We start from the raw sequence: 19,491 nt of genomic DNA on the forward strand, positions 1-19,491 counted from the left end.
ATATTTTACCTCCCTGGTTATAGGACAAATCAGGTTGTTGGTGCTGTTGAAACTAACAACTAAAAACACATGGAAATGGGAGATATATTTTACCTCCCTGGTTAGAGGACAAATCAGGTTGTTGGTGCTGTTGAAACTAACACAACTAAAAACACATGGAAATGGGAGATATATTTTACCTCCCTGGTTAGAGGACAAATCAGGTTGTTGGTGCTGTTGAAACTAACACAACTAAAAACACATGGAAATGGGAGATATATTTTACCTCCCTGGTTAGAGGACAAATCAGGTTGTTGGTGCTGTTGAAACTAACACAACTAAAAACACATGGAAATGGGAGATATATTTTACCTCCCTGGTTAGAGGACAAATCAGGTTGTTGGTGCTGTTGAAACTAACACAACTAAAAACACATGGAAATGGGAGATATATTTTACCTCCCTGGTTAGAGGACAAATCAGGTTGTTGGTGCTGTTGAAACTAACACAACTAAAAAACACATGGAAATGGGAGATATATTTTACCTCCCTGGTTAGAGGACAACCTGCAGAAGACAGTCAGCTACATTTTGGAGAGATGCATTTACATTTAGAGGTCGTTAAACAAAGGAACACAACACTTATTTTTCATCCCTCATCGATATCATGTTGAAATCATTTGTGTGAGAGTCTGGAGATGAGTTTGTCCTGTTAAAACTAACAGTTCAAAAACCACATGGAATCTGGGAATAATGTGTACATCACTGGTTAGAGGACAACTTGTAGAAAACATCTAGCTACATTTTGATTCAAGTGGGTCACCAATGCTGTAAGTGTAACACAGCTCTTTTTGTGTTAGTCACTTTCTGTTATATCATATAAATAGCACTCTTTCAATTCAGAGCCTGGATTTTCCCCCTGAGGCTAATATCCATATCATGCAGAAATCAATTGAACAGGGGGCAAACGTTTAGTGTTCTACATTGTGACATCATTAAAATACTCCTTCTACAATGTTAAAACATTCTACATTGTGACATCATTAAAATACTCCTACTACAATGTTAAAACATTCTACATCGTGACATCATTAAAATACTCCTACTACAATGTTTAAACATTCTACATTGTGACATCATTAAAATACTCCTTCTACAATGTTTAAACATTCTACATTGTGACATTATTAAAATACTCCTACTACGTTTAAACATTCTACATTGTGACATTAATTCATTGATATCATGAAACAACTCCATCATTAATGTATTTTCTGATGTTTGATCAGAGATCTTTTATCAGAGTATCTCTTGTCACATTGATCACAGCTAGGAGGTTTCTCTCCTGTGTGTGTTCTCTGGTGTATAATCAGATGACTAGATGTAGTAAAATTATTCCCACATTGTTCACAGCTATAAGGTTTCTCTCCTGTGTGTGTTCTCTGGTGTATAATCAGATGGCTGGATGTAGTAAAATTCTTCCCACATTGTTCACAACTATGAGGTTTCTCTCCTGTGTGTGTTCTCTGGTGTGATACCAGGTTGCTTGACTGAGTAAAATTCTTCCCACATTGATAACAGCTGTAAGGTTTCTCTCCTGTGTGTGTTCTCTGGTGAGATAACAAGCTGCTTGACTGAGTAAAACTCTTCCCACATTGATCACAGCTATAAGGTTTCTCTCCTGCGTGTGTTCTCTGGTGTACAATCCGATGGCTAGATGTAGTAAAACTCTTTCCACATTGATCACAGCTATAAGGTTTCTCTCCAGTGTGAATTCTCATGTGTACTTTTAGTGAATTTGATCTTAAGTAACTCTTCCCACAGTCAGAGCAGCAGTGCGATTTCTTCCCTGTTGGTCTCCACTGGTGTTTCTTGAGGTGTTCTGATCGGGAGGGACTCTTCTCTGCCCCGTCAGCTTCATGATGTTGTTGAGGCTCCCCAGAGGATCCACGATAGTCACATCTCTCTCCTGTGTGAACAACAAGTCAGACAGATGGTTAAAGGCCCACAACAGCAGAAATCCACTGTAAAAGGTGATGCCAACAGCGTAGCCATGATGTTGTACAACAATTGACGTCTGTAATGAATGTTAAAATTACTTGACAATTGTCTTGAGACAGTCAAGTGAGCAACAATAGTCATATTTTGTCATGTTTTCACATTAGTCGTAACATCGATGATTGTCGGCTAGAAATAAGTTATTACAGTTGCTGAACCCCTAACAAGTGTGCCAGACAACATTTGGTCACCAATATAGGCCCCTTTCTGTGTTTGCTAAAATAGGCGCACGAGGGAAATGAATTGAATGTGAGAGTGGTTACATTTATCCAGCCCCCAGAGTGGTTACATTTATCCAGCCCCCATCCCTCAGCTGTTTACCAAACCAAGTCTCAGGGCAGCCATTTTGTTGCTGTTTAAATCCTAGGTTGTCCCTTTTAAGACAGTACTTACTAGTGTTAATCACGGCCCGGTTTCTCAAAACCATTTTACGGCTAAGTTCACCGTTAGAACCATAGGATGCGTTAAGATGCGTTGGGGAAACCGGGCCCAGATGTCCAGTTTCCTCTTCGTCCTCCTCCTCCTTTTTCGATGTGACAGTCATCTCCCCCTCCCCCTCTTTCACTCCATAAACTGCATCCTCCTCTCTCTCCGCTTCCTCTTCTTTTACTGTAACATCCTCCTCCTCTTTCACTCTGAACGAGACTTCCTTTTCTTTCACTGAAACGTCTTTCTCTTCTTCTTTCACGGTAACAGCCTCACCCTCTACTTGTTTTTGTATTGTAACATCCTTCTCTTCCTCCTCCTCTTTCAGGAGAGCTTCTTTCTCCGTCCAGAAGACCTCCTCTTCTTTAGCAGGAGGAGAGTAGCTTAGTGAACTCATGGTCGGAGATGTTCGCTAGCTAGCATTAGCAACTAGCCTAGTTCTAAGCTAATTTAGCAAACCAGCTAGCTGACAAACAACGTAAATATATAATTAAATGGGCCAACACGTACATACGACAGAAGTGTGTTTAATACACAGCGACTAATGTACACCAAAACAGTGTAAAGAGAGTGAATGTTGTAGCTATGTTTGCTATAAAGCTACCGAGGTGTCTAACTGTTGTTGTTGAAGGAGCGTCCCGTCCACTAAATTATACGTCACACTGGCAGCGTCGCCTGAACCTAAAAGACGCACATCGCCATCTGCTGACTGGAGTGGCAACGCAGTTGAGGAACCAAAAGTTTATTTTTAATTTATTTCATTAAAGTTGATTATCATATTAAGTCGTTCAAAGAGAAGCATGTGTTGATTTATTCGTTTTTAATGAGTGATAATTTAAAACAAACTCTAGACCCACTACATATTTACATTGAACCATAGTTCTGACATGGATCATTTAGACCCACTACATATTTACATTGAACCATAGTTCTGACATGGATCATTTTGACCCACTATATATTTACATTGAACCATAGTTCTGACATGGATCATTTTGACCCACTATATATTTACATTGAACCATAGTTCTGACATGGATCATTTTGACCCACTATATATTTACATTGAACCATAGTTCTGACATGGATCATTTAGACCCACTATATATTTACATTGAACCATAGTTCTGACATGGATCATTTTGACCCACTATATATTTACATTGAACCATAGTTCTGACATGGATCATTTTGACCCACTATATATTTACATTGAACCATAGTTCTGACATGGATCATTTTGACCCACTATATATTTACATTGAACCATAGTTCTGACATGGATCATTTTGACCCACTACATATTTACATTGAACCATAGTTCTGACATGGATCATTTTGACCCACTATATATTTACATTGAACCATAGTTCTGACAGGGATCATTTAGACCCACTACATATTTACATTGAACCATAGTTCTGACATGGATCATTTTGACCCCAGAGGCATATATTTTATCACAGCCAAAATGTGGTTCATTCAATTCATCCAATGTTTCATGACTTTGTAAATCAACTTGTTCTTAATACATCTAAATCCTGGTTTAGTGTTTCTGTATCAATAAGGACTTTTAACAAATTAAAATCCTTTGGAGTCATTTTGACTCCATCCAAAATCACCTTTGATAAATAAGACGTTTATTTCAAATCAAAATCACATTTTATTGGTCACATACACGTGTTTAGCAAATGTTATTGCAGGTGTAGCAAAATGCTTGTGTTTCTAGCTCCGGCAGTGCAGTAATACCTAACAAGTAATATCTAATAATTTCACAAATCTAAGTATTTGAATGTAGGTTTCTCTGTAGACATGATCCATCCCACCAGAGGGTGGAGGGGCACCTGTATCAGTGGTTTTGACCAGATAGACACCTGCAGACACACAGTATAGTGCCTCCCATGTTCTCTCCTAAGATTGGACTTTCTATACCACGTATCACCTGACTGTGTACAAAACTGCCAATGATAGAAACCTCTTCCAGTGGTATACAGTGTATTCATTAAGTATTCAGACCCCTTCACTTATTCCACATTTAGTTACGTTACAACTTAATTCTAAAATTGAATAATTTCCCCCCTCATCAACCGACACACAAAACCCCATAATAACAAAACAAAAACAGGTTTTTAGACATTTTTGCAAATGTATTTACTTAAGTATTTAGACCCTTTGCTATGAGACTCAAAATTGAGCTCAGATGCATCCTGATTCCATTGATCATCCTAGAGATGATTCTACAACTTGATTGGAGTCCACCTGTGGTAAATTCAATAAATTAGTCATGGTTTGGAAAGGCACACACCTGTCTATATAAGGTCCCACAGTTTACAGTGCATGTCAGAGCAAAAACCAAGCCATGAGGTCAAAGGAATTGTCCGTAGAGATCTGAGACAGGATTGTGTCGAGGCATAGATCTGGGGAAAGGTACCAAAAATGTCTGCAGCATTGACGGTCCCCATGAACACAATGGCCGCCGTCATTCTTAAATGGAAGAAGTTTGGAACCACCAATACTCTTTCTAGAGCTGGCCACCTGGCCAAACTGAGAAATCGGGGGAGAAGGGCCTTGGTCAGGGAGGTGAACAAGAACCCGATGTTCACTCTGACAGAGCTCCAGATTTCCTCTGTGGAGACTGGAGAACCTTCCAGAAGGACAACCATCTCTTCAGCACTCCACCAATCAGAGCTTAAAGTAGCGATGATTAAATTGTCAACATTTATTTCAATGGACAATTCTGTGAACTGTTCTGTGACATGTGTTGGCTAGAGATGACTTGCAGGAGCTTGCAGGGATTTGTAGGCATGTTGTCTACTTTGATGCTAATTAGCATTTTCGAATCTGAGAGTAGAGAGAGACATCCCCATTAGTTCCTGCCAAGGCAGCAGCTACTCTCCCTGGGGTTTATTATGGATCCACATTAGTTCCTGCCAAGGCAGCATCTACTCTTCCTGGGGTTTATTATAGATCCCCATTAGTTCCTGCCAAGGCAGCAGCTACTCTTCCTGGGGTTTATTATGGATCCCCATTAGTTCCTGCCAAGGCAGCAGCTACTCTCCCTGGGTTTATTATGGATCCCCATTAGTTCCTGCCAAGGCAGCATCTACTCTTCCTGGGGTTTATTATAGATCCCCATTAGTTCCTGCCAAGGCAGCAGCTACTCTTCCTGGGGTTTATTATGGATCCCCATTAGTTCCTGCCAAGGCAGCAGCTACTCTTCCTGGGGTTTAATATGGATCCCCATTAGTTCCTGCCAAGGCAGCAGCTACTCTTCCTGGGGTTTATTATGGATCCCCATTAGTTCCTGCCAAGGCAGAAGCTACTCTTCCTGGGGTTTATTATGGATCCCCATTAGTTCCTGCCAAGGCAGCAGCTACTCTTCCTGGGGTTTATTATGGATCCCTATTAGTTCCTGCCAAGGCAGCAGCTACTCTTCCTGGGGTTTATTATGGATCCCCATTAGTTCCTGCCAAGGCAGTGGCTACTCTTCCTGGGGTTTATTATGGATCCCCATTAGTTCCTGCCAAGGCAGCAGCTACTCTTCCTGGGGTTTATTACAGATCCCCATTAGTTCCTGCCAAGGCAGCAGCTACTCTTCGTGGGGTTTATGATAGATCCCCATTAGTTCCTGCCAAGGCAGCAGCTACTCTTCCTGGGGTTAATTGTGGATCCCCATTAGTTCCTGCCAAGGCAGCAGCTACTCTTCCTGGGGTTTATTATGGATCCCCATTAGTTCCTGCCAAGGCAGCAGCTACTCTTCCTGGGGTTTATTATGGATCCCCATTAGTTCCTGCCAAGGCAGCAGCTACTCTTCATGGAGTTTATTATGGAGCCCCATTAGTTCCTGCCAAGGCAGCAGCTACTCTTCCTGGGGTTTATTATGGATCCCCATTAGTTCCTGCCAAAGCAGCAGCTACTCTTCCTGGGGTTTATTATGGATCCACATTAGTTCCTGCCAAGGCAGCAGCTACTCTTCCTGGGGTTTATTATGGATCCCCATTAGTTCCTGCCAAGGCAGCAGCTACTCTTCCTGGGGTTTAATATGGATCCCCATTAGTTCCTGCCAAGACAGCAGCTACTCTTCCTGGGGTTTATTATGGATCCCCATTAGTTCCTGCCAAGGCAGCAGCTACTCTTCATTGGGTTTATTGTGGATCCCCATTAGTTCCTGCCAAGGCAGCAGCTACTCTTCCTGGGGTTTATTATGGATCCCCATTAGTTCCTGTCAAGGCAGCAGCTACTCTTCCTGGGGTTTATTATGGATCCCCATTAGTTCCTGCCAAAGCAGCAGCTACTCTTCCTGGGGTTTATTATGGATCCCCATTAGTTCCTGCCAAGGCAGCAGCTACTCTTCCTGGGGTTTATTATGGATCCCCATTAGTTCCTGCCAAGACAGCAGCTACTCTTCCTGGGGTTTATTATGGATTCCCATTAGTTCCTGCCAAGGCAGCAGCTACTCTTCATTGGGTTTATTATAGATCCCCATTAGTTCCTGCCAAGGCAGCAGCTACTCTTCCTGGGGTTTATTATGGATCCCCATTAGTTCCTGCCAAGGCAGCAGCTACTCTTCCTGGGGTTTATTATGGATCCCCATTAGTTCATGCCACGGCAGCAGCTACTCTTCCTGGGGTTTATTATGGATCCCCATTAGTTCATGCCAAGGCAGCAGCTACTCTTCCTGGGGTATATTATAGATCCCCATTAGTTCCTGCCAAGGCAGCAGCTACTCTTCCTGGGGTTTATTATGGATCCGAATTAGTTCCTGTCAAGGCAGCAGCTACTCTTCCTGGGGTTTATTATAGATCCCCATTAGTTCCTGCCAAGGCAGCAGCTACTCTTCCTGGGGTTTATTATGGATCCCCATTAGTTCCTGTCAAGGCAGCAGCTACTCTTCCTGGGGTTTATTATGGATCCCCATTAGTTCCTGCCAAGGCAGCAGCTACTCTTCCTGGGGTTTATTATAGATCCCCATTAGTTCCTGCCAAGGCAGCAGCTACTCTTCCTGGGGTTTATTATGGATCCCCATTAGTTCCTGCCAAGGCAGCAGCTACTCTTCCTGGGGTTTATTATGGATCCACATTAGTTCCTGCCAAGGCAGCAGCTACTCTTCCTGGGATTTATTATGGATCCCCATTAGTTCCTGCCAAGGCAGCAGCTACTCTTCCTGGGGTTTATTATGGATCCCCATTAGTTCCTGCCAAGGCAGCAGCTACTCTTCCTGGGGTTTATTATGGATCCCCATTAGTTCCTGCCAAGGCAGCAGCTGCTCTTCCTGGGGTTTATTATGGATCCCCATTAGTTCCTGCCAAGGCAGCAGCTACTCTTCCTGGGGTTTATTATAGATCCCCATTAGTTCCTGCCAAGGCAGCAGCTACTCTTCCTGGGGTTTATTATGGATCACCATTAGTTCCTGCCAAGGCAGCAGCTACTCTTCCTGGGGTTTATTATGGATCCCCATTAGTTCCTGCCAAGGCAGCAGCTGCTCTTCCTGGGGTTTATTATGGATCCCCATTAGTTCCTGCCAAGGCAGCAGCTGCTCTTCCTGGGGTTTATTATGGATCCCCATTAGTTCCTGCCAAGGCAGCAGCTACTCTTCCTGGGGTTTATTATGGATCCCCATTAGTTCCTGCCAAGGCAGCAGCTACTCTTCCTGGGGTTTATTATGGATCCCCATTAGTTCCTGCCAAGGCAGCAGCTACTCTTCCTGGGGTTTATTATGGATCCCCATTAGTTCCTGCCAAGGCAGCAGCTACTCTTCCTGGGGTTTATTGTGGATCCCCATTAGTTCCTGCCAAGGCAGCAGCTACTCTTCCTGGGGTTTATTATGGATCCCCATTAGTTCCTGCCAAGGCAGCAGCTACTTTTCCTGGGGTTTATTATGGATCCCCATTAGTTCCTGCCAAGGCAGCAGCTACTCTTCCTGGGGTCCAGCTAAAATAAAGGCATTTGTGCCATTTTAAAAACATGACAATAAATTCACAATACACTGTGTCCTTAGTCACCTTGTCCCAGAGAGGTTTACATGGTTATCAAAATATCACACCAGGGTGAGTCTAAACAAAACACAGCCCTGTGGGGAAAATGAATGGAACCATCTCCCTGTTTGACCTCTAGTTGTTATGGATATTATGACTCTACAGAGACACACAGTGGACGTGTCAAAATATGTTCCATTGATAAATCACACTTTATTTAACCTCAATGTCATCTTGAGTTTACATGGCATTGTAGATTTTAGCTGTATATAGGATGTATTCTGGATGTTTTCAGTGTGTTTTCAACCCTTTGAGACAATGGATTAATCACAATTAAAAATAGTGCACTAACATTATACGAAGTGGACTCAAGTCTGACAGCCCAAACAAACACACACATTCTCAGTCAAAAACACAAGTCAGAACACAGCCTCTCGATTCTCTCATGTGTTTTCAGGTTCTCTGACTGGGAAAATGTCTTTCCACAGTGAGAGCAGTGGTATGTCTTCTCCTCCTGTGTATTTGTATGTATTCTTTCATGCTCTTTCAGGTACCTTAACCGGGTAAATCTCTCTCCACACTGGGAGCAGCGGTACATCTTCTTACCTGTGTGTGTCCTCTCATGCTTGTTCAGGTTTCCTACCTGGCCAAAACTCTTTCCACAATGGGAACATTGGAAAAGCTTTTCCCCTGTGTGTCCCCTCTCATGCGTTTGCAGGCTCCCTAACTGGGTAAACGACATTCCACATTGGGAACAGTGGTAAGGCTTCTCTCCAGTGTGTATTCTCTTATGTGTTCTCAGGCTCCCTAACTGAGTAAAACTCTTTCCACACTGGGAGCAGTGATGTCGTCCTGCTGGTTTGGACGTCTCGGGGTCTGGTTTCCCTGAAGGACTCTTCCTGCTGTCAGAAGGAGAGTCTGGTCTCTCTCCTGTCAAAGACAAACAGATGATTTAATTAAACAGAGACCTGAATGAAACCTCCACATGATAAAACTTCCTATGACGTTTAATCTAGGCTAGATCCCTCAATCACCTGAAGTCACTTTTCACAAGTGTTATTAAAGCCACTACAAAATACAGGTCTCTGTGTGGTTCTTAGTCAGAGAGGCCTATAGAATGGTCTAGAATGTCATTGTATGCTGTAGCGTTTACACCAGTCCAGCCTAAGCTTGACACTCTAGCAATGATAAAGTACTTTATGAGAACACGAAAATTAAATAAACGATTTGGTATCATTTTTATTATGGAAGATTGAATAAGTGTGCTTCAAACGGTTTGCTTGTAATGATTTGTAGCCATCGTCTCGACTACCTGTGCATGAGAGTCCATTCAACTCAGTTTCCCTACCTGAAAAAAAGCCATTCCGTAAAGTGTATTCGCGCACGCAAATTCAGGAAGAAACTGAAGAGCAGATGGCCTGACCGCGTTTTGCGACTGTCGGCTCACTTGACCGCAGTCAACGACGGGCTGGAAATCGCCTCCAGTTTAGTACAGTGGAATTGCAGTATTGAATGAAGGCAAGTCCATTCCGTGAGACATTTAAGTTGTGATTTTGGGTGCAAATCCATTGTTAAAGTTTTGTTGTTGGCCAGCTTCTTGATGGTATTCACATCTTACAGTGTAGCTTTATCAATTCCTACATTAAAAAACGGCATTTAAGCTCAGAACTAGAGTAGAATGCCGTTTTAAAACCACGTATCAGTTCAACAACTATTTTCAAGACAGGACTTACTGGTGTTACTCAGATCTTCTGTCTCCTTCTCTTCTTCCCTCTCCTCCTCCTTCAATATGACAGTTATCTCTCCTTCATTCACTCCAAAAAAAGTATAATCGTTTTCTTCCTCTTCTTTCTGTGTAACAGCCTCACCCTCTACTTCTTCGTTTACTGTGACATCCTCCTCTTCAGTCTCCTCTTTCACGACAACGTTCAGCCAAATACCTTCTTTCTCCTTCCAGCAGACCTCTTTTTTAGCAGGAGGGCAGTAGCTTGCTGAGCTCATGGTCGGGGATGTTAGCCAGCTAACCTAGCTAGTTAGCGACTAGCCTAGTGATAGGTTCATTTATCAAGCCAGCTACCGTTACCTGACTAAACAGAAATATGACATGAAATGGGGAAACTAGTTAAAAGACAGAATTATGTTCCAAATACAGAAGTAAATATAGACCGAAGCAGTCTGAACAGCTTGAACGTCCCGCTAGGAAGCTACCGAGGTGGCTGACTAGATGTTGTTGAAGAAGCGTCCCGTCCACTACATTATACGTCACTCTGATAGCATCGCCTGAAAAACGCATATCGCCATCTGTTGACTGGAGTGGTTAACGCAGATAAATGTTTATTTTATTTCCAGACAAAAAGTGCATTTTTACATTTCTTTCATTAAATAATAATATAATAGTCAGACAACTGCAGATGTGTATTAAGTATGAATTTAAAACCTACTTCTACATTCTACCAACTCAACAGATGTTTCTACTACAGGGAATATTAACCAATGAGGTGGGTCTTTCCACATTCTACCAACCCAACAGATGTTTCTACTACAGGGAATATTAAACAATGAGGTGGGTCTTTCCACATTCTACCAACCCAACAGATGTTTCTACTTCAGGGAATATTAACCAATGAGGTGGGTCTTTCCACATTCTACCAACCCAACAGATGTTTCTACTACAGGGAATATTAACCAATGAGGTGGGTCTTTCCACATTCTACCAACCCAACAGATGTTTCTACAATGAACACTTTCAGGTTAATTGAAGTTAAATTCCCAAAAAGCCTAAACAGGTTTGGTCATTATCAGGTATTGGAGCGTTGAAAGATGATGCACAACAACGGTTTCTTCCACGAAACCACGACTTCAATAACCACCGCGGTCAAAATAACTGTCAAGTTATTCTCCATCGAAACGACTACCGCTACAATCGACCTGTTCGCAACACATGGGTATTGGATCTAACCTCATTGATCTATCAGTAAGCTATGTTTACATGGGTATTGGATCTTACCTCATTGATCTGTCAGTAAGCTATGTTTACATGGGTATTGGATCTGACCTCATTGATCTGTCAGTAAGCTATGTTTACATGGGTATTGGATCTGACCTCATTGATCTATCAGTAAGCTATGTTTACATGGGTATTGGATCTGACCTCATTGATCTGTCAGTAAGCTATGTTTACATGGGTATTGGATCTGACCTCATTGATCTGTCAGTAAGCTATGTTTACATGGGTATTGAATCTGACCTCATTGATCTGTCAGTAAGCTATGTTTACATGGGTATTGGATCTGACCTCATTGATCTATCAGTAACCTATGTTTACATGGGTATTGGATCTGACCTCATTGATCTGTCAGTAAGCTATGTTTACATGGGTATTGGATCTTACCTCATTGATCTGTCAGTAAGCTATGTTTACATGGGTATTGGATCTAACCTCATTGATCTGTCAGTAATCTATGTTTACATGGGTATTGGATCTAACCTCATTGATCTGTCAGTAAGCTATGTTTACATGGGTATTGGGATCTCAGCTATTGTCTAATCCATCAAAGGAGTCCTACCAGCTAGCAGTGTAACGAACCTTGTAGGAAAGTACTACGTGGCTCTGGTGGAAGATCAGACCTCACCACCATTTGACTGATGTTGGGGGCGTGTCTGAAGACTCCCCGTGGGATTCTTTAAAACCTCTTAAAGAGGCTGCAAATTTTTGCAGCTTTTTGTTAAAAATCGCGCAGCTTTTTGTTAAAAATCGCGCAAAATTTCAACGTCCTGCTACTCATGCCAGGAATATAGTATATGCATATGATTAGGATGTGTGGATAGAAAACACTCCGAAGTCTCTAAAACTGGTTAAATCATGTCTGTGACTATAACAGAACGTGTGTAGGAGGCAAAATCCCAAGGAAAACTGTTCACAAAAAAACACATAAAATATCCCTCCGCCAGTCTCTGTATTGTCTATGGCAAGGGAAAATAGATAGCGTCCAGTTTACAATGCCTACAGCTTCCACACGATGTCGCCAGTACTGGCGATTGAGTTGAAGTTTATCCTTGGTGAGATGAGGAATAGGCACTTCCTGTCTTCGGGTACAATTGTGGCTGGTATTGGAGTGGCCATCACAAAGCCCTGACCACAATCGTATAGAACATTAGTGGGCAGAACTGAGAAGGGAATTTTTACTAGGATTAAATGCCAGGAATTGTGATGAGATTAAATGTATTTGGCTGAGGTGTATGTAAACTTTGGACTTCAACTGTAGGTACCGTTACTGTGTTAAAAACAGAGGCAGTTGTGGGACTGATGTGTGTGGTGTTAAAGGGGAAATCTGACATTTGTTTCTAAACATTGGAGTAAAAAAATAATGACAGCTTTGTTATTGTTTCAACTGCAGATTGGTTGTTTGTTGTGTGGCTTTTTTAAAGGGGCAACCTGGGTTTTAAACAGAAACAAAATGGCAGCCCAGAGACCTGAGCTGTGTTGGAATACTCATACTAACCGTACTATTTGTGACGTACATTGAGTTTGTAGTTTGCTTATTGGTCGTAGTATGATATAGTTGGTTTAGCCAAAAGTTCCCTGGTATGCAAGCATTTCTAAACTTTTATTCACTTTCATGGGGTATTGTGATGTCATTATGGGGTACTGTGATGTCATTATGGGGTATTGTGATGTCATTATGGGGTATTGTGATGTCATTATGAGGTATTGTGATGTCATTATGGGGTATTGTCTGAAGATGGATAATAAATAAAAAAATGTAATCCATTTTAGAATAGTAGCCAAAGAACATTTTACTGGTTGAAGTCGTTTTTAAATATAAAGTAGTACATTTTCGACAAAAACAAACATTATATTAATCAGGACATTCAAATGAACCTTACAATTATAATCCAAAGTAGTGTGAAATGCACTCATAAGCAACCTGGAAATGGAGGCTATATCTGCTGTCAGCCTATGAGAAGTCCCCTGAGTTTTCCCCCACGGGGGTGAATTAGTGAATAGACACAGAAATTAATGTGAGGTTCCTTGAGTAGCATCCTGATCTTACACTGATAGTGTGTTGTCATATTCAGAATACATTGTGGAAAAACTACAATCTCTGCTCACCTTTTTGCTCCAGGCAGATATACAACATCCATAACTAGGGGTTTCTGCATTAGAAGGGAGTTGTTTCTGCATTAGAAGGGAGGGGTTTCTGCATTAGAAGGGAGGGGTTTCTGCATTAGAAGGGAGTGGTTTCTGCATTAGTAGGGAGGGGTTTCTGCAACCAAATTGCATGTGCATCGCCCTTGTTGCAATTTTAGCAAACACAGAAAGGGGCCTATATAGAAGACCAAAAGTCATCTGGCACACTGCTTAGGATGTCAACAACTTTTACTTTTTTCTAGCCTAAAATCATTGATGTTACTACTAATGTGAAAAAAATACTAAATATGACTTGTTGCTCACTTGACTGTCTTCAGACGATTGTCAAGTAATTTTAACATTCTTTACAGACGTCAATTGTTGTACAACATCATGGCTACGCTGTTGGCATCACCTTTTACAGTGGATTTCTGCTGTTGTGGGCCTTTAACCATCTGTCTGACTTGTTGTTTACACAGGAGAGAGATGTGACTACTAAGTTGACGAGGCAGAGAAGAGTCTCTCCAGATCATATCACCTCAAGAATCACCAGCAGAGACCCACAGGGAATAAATCTCATTGCTTCTCAGACCGTGGGAAAGGTTGCAAATCTTCATCAGAACTTAAAATACACCAGCGAGTACACACAGGAGAGAAATCTCACCACTGTTTTGATTGTGGGAGAGTTACTTAAGATCAGAATCACTAAAAGTACACATGAGAATTCATACTGGAGAGAAACCTTATAGCTGTGATCAATGTGGGAAGAGTTTTACTCAGTCAAGCTGCCTGAAAACTCACCAGAGAATACACACTGGAGAGAAACCTTATAGCTGTGATCAATGTGGGAAACATTTTACTCACTCAAGCTGCCTGATGGTACATCTTGAGAGCACACAAGGGAGAGAAACCTTACCACTGCTCTGACTGTGGAAAGAGTTTTGTTAGTTCAACAGATCTAAAATCACACCAGAAAATACACACAGTAGAGAAACCTTATAACTGTACTCAATGTGGGAAGAGGTTTAATCACTCAAGCTGGCTGATAGTACACCTGAGAGCACACACAGGAGTGAAACCTTATAGCTGTGATCAATGTGGGAAGAGTTTTGTTACATCTAGGCATCTGACTATACAGCAGAGAACACACACAGGAGAGAAATCTTACAGCTGTAGTCAATGTGGGAAGAGTTTTTTTCAGTCAAGTAGCCTGATATCACACCAGAGAACACACACAGGAGAGAAATCTCATAGCTGTGATCAATGTGACAAGAGATACTCTGATAAAAGATCTCTGATCAAACATCAGAAAATACATTAATGATGGAGTTGTTTCATTATATCAATGAATTAATGTCACAATGTAGAATGTTTTGACATTGTAGTAGGAGTATTTTAATGATGTCACAATGTAGAATGTTTTAACATTGTAGAAGGAGTATTTTAATGATGTCACAATGTAGAATGTTTTCACATTGTAGAAGGAGTATTTTAATGATGTCACAATGTAGAATGTTTTAACATTGTAGTAGGAGTATTTTAATGATGTCACAATGTAGAATGTTTTAACATTGTAGTTGGAGTACAAAGGATGTGAATGTGTTAAAAGTCCATATTGATACAGAAACACTAAACCAGGATTTAGATGTATTAATAGAAGTTGATTGACAAAGTCATGAAAAATGGAATAAACCACATTTTGGCTGTGATAAAAGATATGCCTCTGGGGTCAAAATGATCCATGTCAGAACTATGGTTCAATGTAAATATGTAGTGGGTCAAAATGATCCATGTCAGAACTATGGTTCAATGTAAATATGTAGTGGGTCTAAATGATCCATGTCAGAACTATGGTTCAATGTAAATATGTAGTGGGTCTAAAGTTTGTTTTAAATTCTCACTCATTAAAAACGAATAAATCAACACATGCTTCTCTTTGAATGACTTAATATAATATTACACTTTTATGAAATAAATGAAAATAAACTTTTGGTTCCTCAACTGTGTTGCCCCTCCAGTCAGCAGATGGCGATGTGTCTTTTTATTTTAATTTAATTTTATATATTTATTTTTTGATTCAAAATACAGACCAACAATTTACATTGTTACATCATACAAAACAGAACTAGTATTAACTAGAAAATACTAAAACACACAAAATATCAATGAAGTAATAAAACATTAACTATTTTAGTGTAGTTGTTATCACTCTGAAAAAATCTATAATGATTCAGGAAAATGTTATTCTTGTTGTTATTCACTAGGGTTAATGTTTTAATAAAATATTTAAATTCAATCAGAAAAATGTGTAATTTTGGTATAGAATTTTGGAATGTTTGTTTGTGTATAAAGTATTTGGCAACAAGAATAAAAAAAATCACAATCATTTCAGTGGTTTCATTGCAATAGTAACATATTATATCCTCCATGTAAAACATGGGCAGTGTTCATAATGGTAACATATTATATCCTCCATGTAAAACATGGGCAGTGTTCATAATGGTAACATATTATATCCTCCATGTAAAACATGGGCAGTGTTCATAATGGTAACATATTATATCCTCCATGTAGAACATGGGCAGTGTTCATAATGGTAACATATTATATCCTCCATGTAGAACATGGGCAGTGTTCATAATGGTAACATATTATATCCTTCTTGTAGAACATGGGCAGTGTTCATAATGGTAACATATTATATCCTCCATGTAAAACATGGGCAGTGTTCATAATGGTAACATATTATATCCTCCATGTAGAACATGGGCAGTGTTCATAATGGTAACATATTATATCCTTCATGTAGAACATGGGCAGTGTTCATAATGGTAACATATTATATCCTCCATGTAAAACATGGGCAGTGTTCATAATGGTAACATATTATATCCTCCATGTAGAACATGGGCAGTGTTCATAATGGTAACATATTATATCCTCCATGTAAAACATGGGCAGTGTTCATAATGGTAACATATTATATCCTCCATGTAGAACATGGGCAGTGTTCATAATGGTAACATATTATATCCTCCATGTAGAACATGGGCAGTGTTCATAATGGTAACATATTATATCCTCCATGTTAAACATGGGCAGTGTTCATAATGGTAACATATTATATCCTCCATGTAAAACATGGGCAGTGTTCATAATGGTAACATATTATATCCTCCATGTAGAACATGGGCAGTGTTCATAATGGTAACATATTATATCCTTCATGTAGAACATGGGCAGTGTTCATAATGGTAACATATTATATCCTCCATGTAAAACATGGGCAGTGTTCATAATGGTAACATATTATATCCTCCATGTAAAACATGGGCAGTGTTCATAATGGTAACATATTATATCCTCCATGTAAAACATGGGCAGTGTTCATAATGGTAACATATTATATCCTCCATGTAAAACATGGGCAGTGTTCATAATGGTAACATATTATATCCTCCATGTAAAGCATGGGCAGTGTTCATAATGGTAACATATTATATCCTCCATGTAGAACATGGGCAGTGTTCATAATGGTAACATATTATATCCTCCATGTAGAACATGGGCAGTGTTCATAATGGTAACATATTATATCCTCCATGTAGAACATGGGCAGTGTTCATAATGGTAACATATTATATCCTCCATGTAAAACATGGGCAGTGTTCATAATGGTAACATATTATATCCTCCATGTAGAACATGGGCAGTGTTCATAATGGTAACATATTATATCCTCCATGTAGAACATGGGCAGTGTTCATAATGGTAACATATTATATCCTCCATGTAAAACATGGGCAGTGTTCATAATGGTAACATATTATATCCTCCATGTAGAACATGGGCAGTGTTCATAATGGTAACATATTATATCCTCCATGTAGAACATGGGCAGTGTTCATAATGGTAACATATTATATCCTCCATGTTAAACATGGGCAGTGTTCATAATGGTAACATATTATATCCTCCATGTAGAACATGGGCAGTGTTCATAATGGTAACATATTATATCCTCCATGTTAAACATGGGCAGTGTTCATAATAGTAACATATTATATCCTCCATGTAAAACATGGGCAGTGTTCATAATGGTAAATAAGTATCTTGCAAGGTTTTCCCAAAATTCTGACACAAATTTACATCAAAGAACAGGGACAGATTCTCACCTTTTTCTCAGAAAACACAGAAATCATCAACAGCCACACAGTTGAAAAGTCCCACACCACACCTTACCATCCAATGGGTAACGGCCAAGCAGAACGTATGAATCGCACACTGGGTGGGCGAGACTACTGGGTTTCCACCCTTCTTCTTGATGTTCGGACGCACCTCTAGGCTGCCGGTAGATGTTATGTTTGAAAGTGTGCTGTTGGATGGGGACACAGTAGATGTGGATAAGTAGGTCCAGTCTCTGGATGGGGACACAGTAGATGTGGATAAGTAGGTCCAGTCTCTGGGTGAATTAAATACCATATTGAATCAGTATTGATCAAACATCTTTTCAACCAGTTGATCTTGAAAGTGCTGCTGCTCCAGTTTCAACTATTCTGCCTTATTATTATTCGACCATGCTGGTCATTTATGAACATTTGAACATCTTGACCATGTTTTGTTATAATCTCCACCCGGCACAGCCAGAAGAGGACTGGCCACCCCACATAGCCTGGTTCCTCTCTAGGTTTCTTCCTAGGTTTTGGCCTTTCTAGGGAGTTTTTCCTAGCCAACGTGCTTCTTCACCTGCATTGCTTGCTGTTTGGGGTTTTAGGCTGGGTTTCTGTACAGCACTTTGAGATATCAGCTGATGTACGAAGGGCTATATAAAATAAATTTGATTGATTGATTTGATTATTTATGTCACAAAGTCCAACACTTCCAGACCTCCTTCAGCTCTTTTATTAGAGGACTGACTCTTTTAGTTGGTGAGATTTATTTTTCCAGATGAAGTCAAGAAAGGTCTTGTTGATCTCTTTACAAGTAGCAGGATTTACACATAAAGATAATGAGGGGTACACAAAACCAGACAGTCCCTCTGCCTTGGACAGAAGTACTCTCCCAAGTAAAGAAACATCTCTTTGTAGACAATTATTACATAGATTTTGGGTTTTCTTAATTTTAGGAGGGAAAGGAGGGAGGGAAATTCATGTGTTGTCTGACTAAGTGTTTTTTGACAGATGTATTCCTAAATATTTAACACAGTCCTTTACAGGAATATTTTATATTTCTTTATCATCAGAGTCAAATAAACATAAGATTTCTGTACTATATAAACACTGCTAATACAACAATAGTGCTAGGTGTCTGTACTATATAAACACTGCTAATCCAACAATAGTGCTAGGTGTCTGTACTATATTAACACTGCTAATACAACAATAGTGCTAGGTGTCTGTACTATATAAACACTGCTAATCCAACAATAGTGCTAGGTGTCTGTACTATATTAACACTGCTAATACAACAATAGTGCTAGGTGTCTGTACTATATAAACACTGCTAATCCAACAATAGTGCTAGGTGTCTGTACTATATTAACACTGCTAATACAACAATAGTGATAGGTGTCTGTACTATATAAACACTGCTAATCCAACAATAGCGCTAGGTGCCTGTACTATATAAACACTGCTAATACAACAATAGTGCTAGGTGTCTGTACTATATAAACACTGCTAATACAACAATAGTGCTAGGTGTCTGTACTATATAAACACTGCTAATCCAACAATAGTGCTAGGTGTCTGTACTATATAAACACTGCTAATCCAACAATAGTGCTAGGTGTCTGTACTATATAAACACTGTTAATACAACAATAGTGATAGGTGTCTGTACTATATAAACACTGCTAATCCAACAATAGTGTAGGTGTCTGTACTATATAAACACTGCTAATCCAACAATAGTGATAGGTGTCT

At 40.1% G+C, this 19,491-nt stretch overlaps 2 protein-coding genes and 1 pseudogene across 2 annotated transcripts; 1 reads left to right on the forward strand and 2 right to left on the reverse strand.

Annotated features, from left to right (window-relative positions):
- Positions 1-1,202: 1,202 nt before the first annotated feature.
- Positions 1,203-3,162, reverse strand: LOC110497259 (zinc finger protein 239-like). Its single transcript, XM_021573272.2, has 2 exons — positions 2,429-3,162; positions 1,203-1,946 (listed from the first exon to the last, which is right to left on the reverse strand). Exons 1-2 carry the CDS (start codon positions 2,856-2,858, stop codon positions 1,240-1,242), a joined length of 1,137 nt encoding a protein of 378 aa, XP_021428947.2. The 5' UTR covers positions 2,859-3,162; the 3' UTR covers positions 1,203-1,239.
- Positions 3,163-8,501: 5,339 nt separating this feature from the next.
- LOC110518241 (gastrula zinc finger protein XlCGF7.1) lies at positions 8,502-10,677 on the reverse strand. The gene is made up of 2 exons (XM_036933982.1): positions 10,170-10,677; positions 8,502-9,366 (listed from the first exon to the last, which is right to left on the reverse strand). The coding sequence occupies exons 1-2, from the start codon at positions 10,435-10,437 to the stop codon at positions 8,843-8,845; spliced, it is 792 nt and encodes a 263-aa protein (XP_036789877.1). The 5' UTR covers positions 10,438-10,677; the 3' UTR covers positions 8,502-8,842.
- A 3,568-nt stretch (positions 10,678-14,245) lies between these two features.
- On the forward strand, positions 14,246-15,056 carry LOC110498618 (annotated as a pseudogene).
- The last annotated feature ends 4,435 nt before the right edge of the window (positions 15,057-19,491 follow it).

Source organism: Oncorhynchus mykiss, chromosome 10, assembly GCF_013265735.2.
Source record: "Oncorhynchus mykiss isolate Arlee chromosome 10, USDA_OmykA_1.1, whole genome shotgun sequence".
Lineage (NCBI taxonomy): Eukaryota > Metazoa > Chordata > Actinopteri > Salmoniformes > Salmonidae > Oncorhynchus > Oncorhynchus mykiss.

What these genes read in the sequence shown, in the direction of transcription:
- LOC110518241 (XM_036933982.1), bottom strand. Translation starts at nt 10,437, where the DNA reads ATGAGCTCAGCAAGCTACTGCCCTCCTGCTAAAAAAGAGGTCTGCTGG. An exon ending in AGAAGATCTGAGTAACACCA is followed by an intron (nt 9,367 to 10,169) that starts GTAAGTCCTGTC and finishes TGTCTTTGACAG; the next exon opens with GAGAGAGACCAGACTCTCCT.
- LOC110497259 (XM_021573272.2), bottom strand. Translation starts at nt 2,858, where the DNA reads ATGAGTTCACTAAGCTACTCTCCTCCTGCTAAAGAAGAGGAGGTCTTC. An exon ending in CCGGGCCGTGATTAACACTA is followed by an intron (nt 1,947 to 2,428) that starts GTAAGTACTGTC and finishes TTGTTCACACAG; the next exon opens with GAGAGAGATGTGACTATCGT.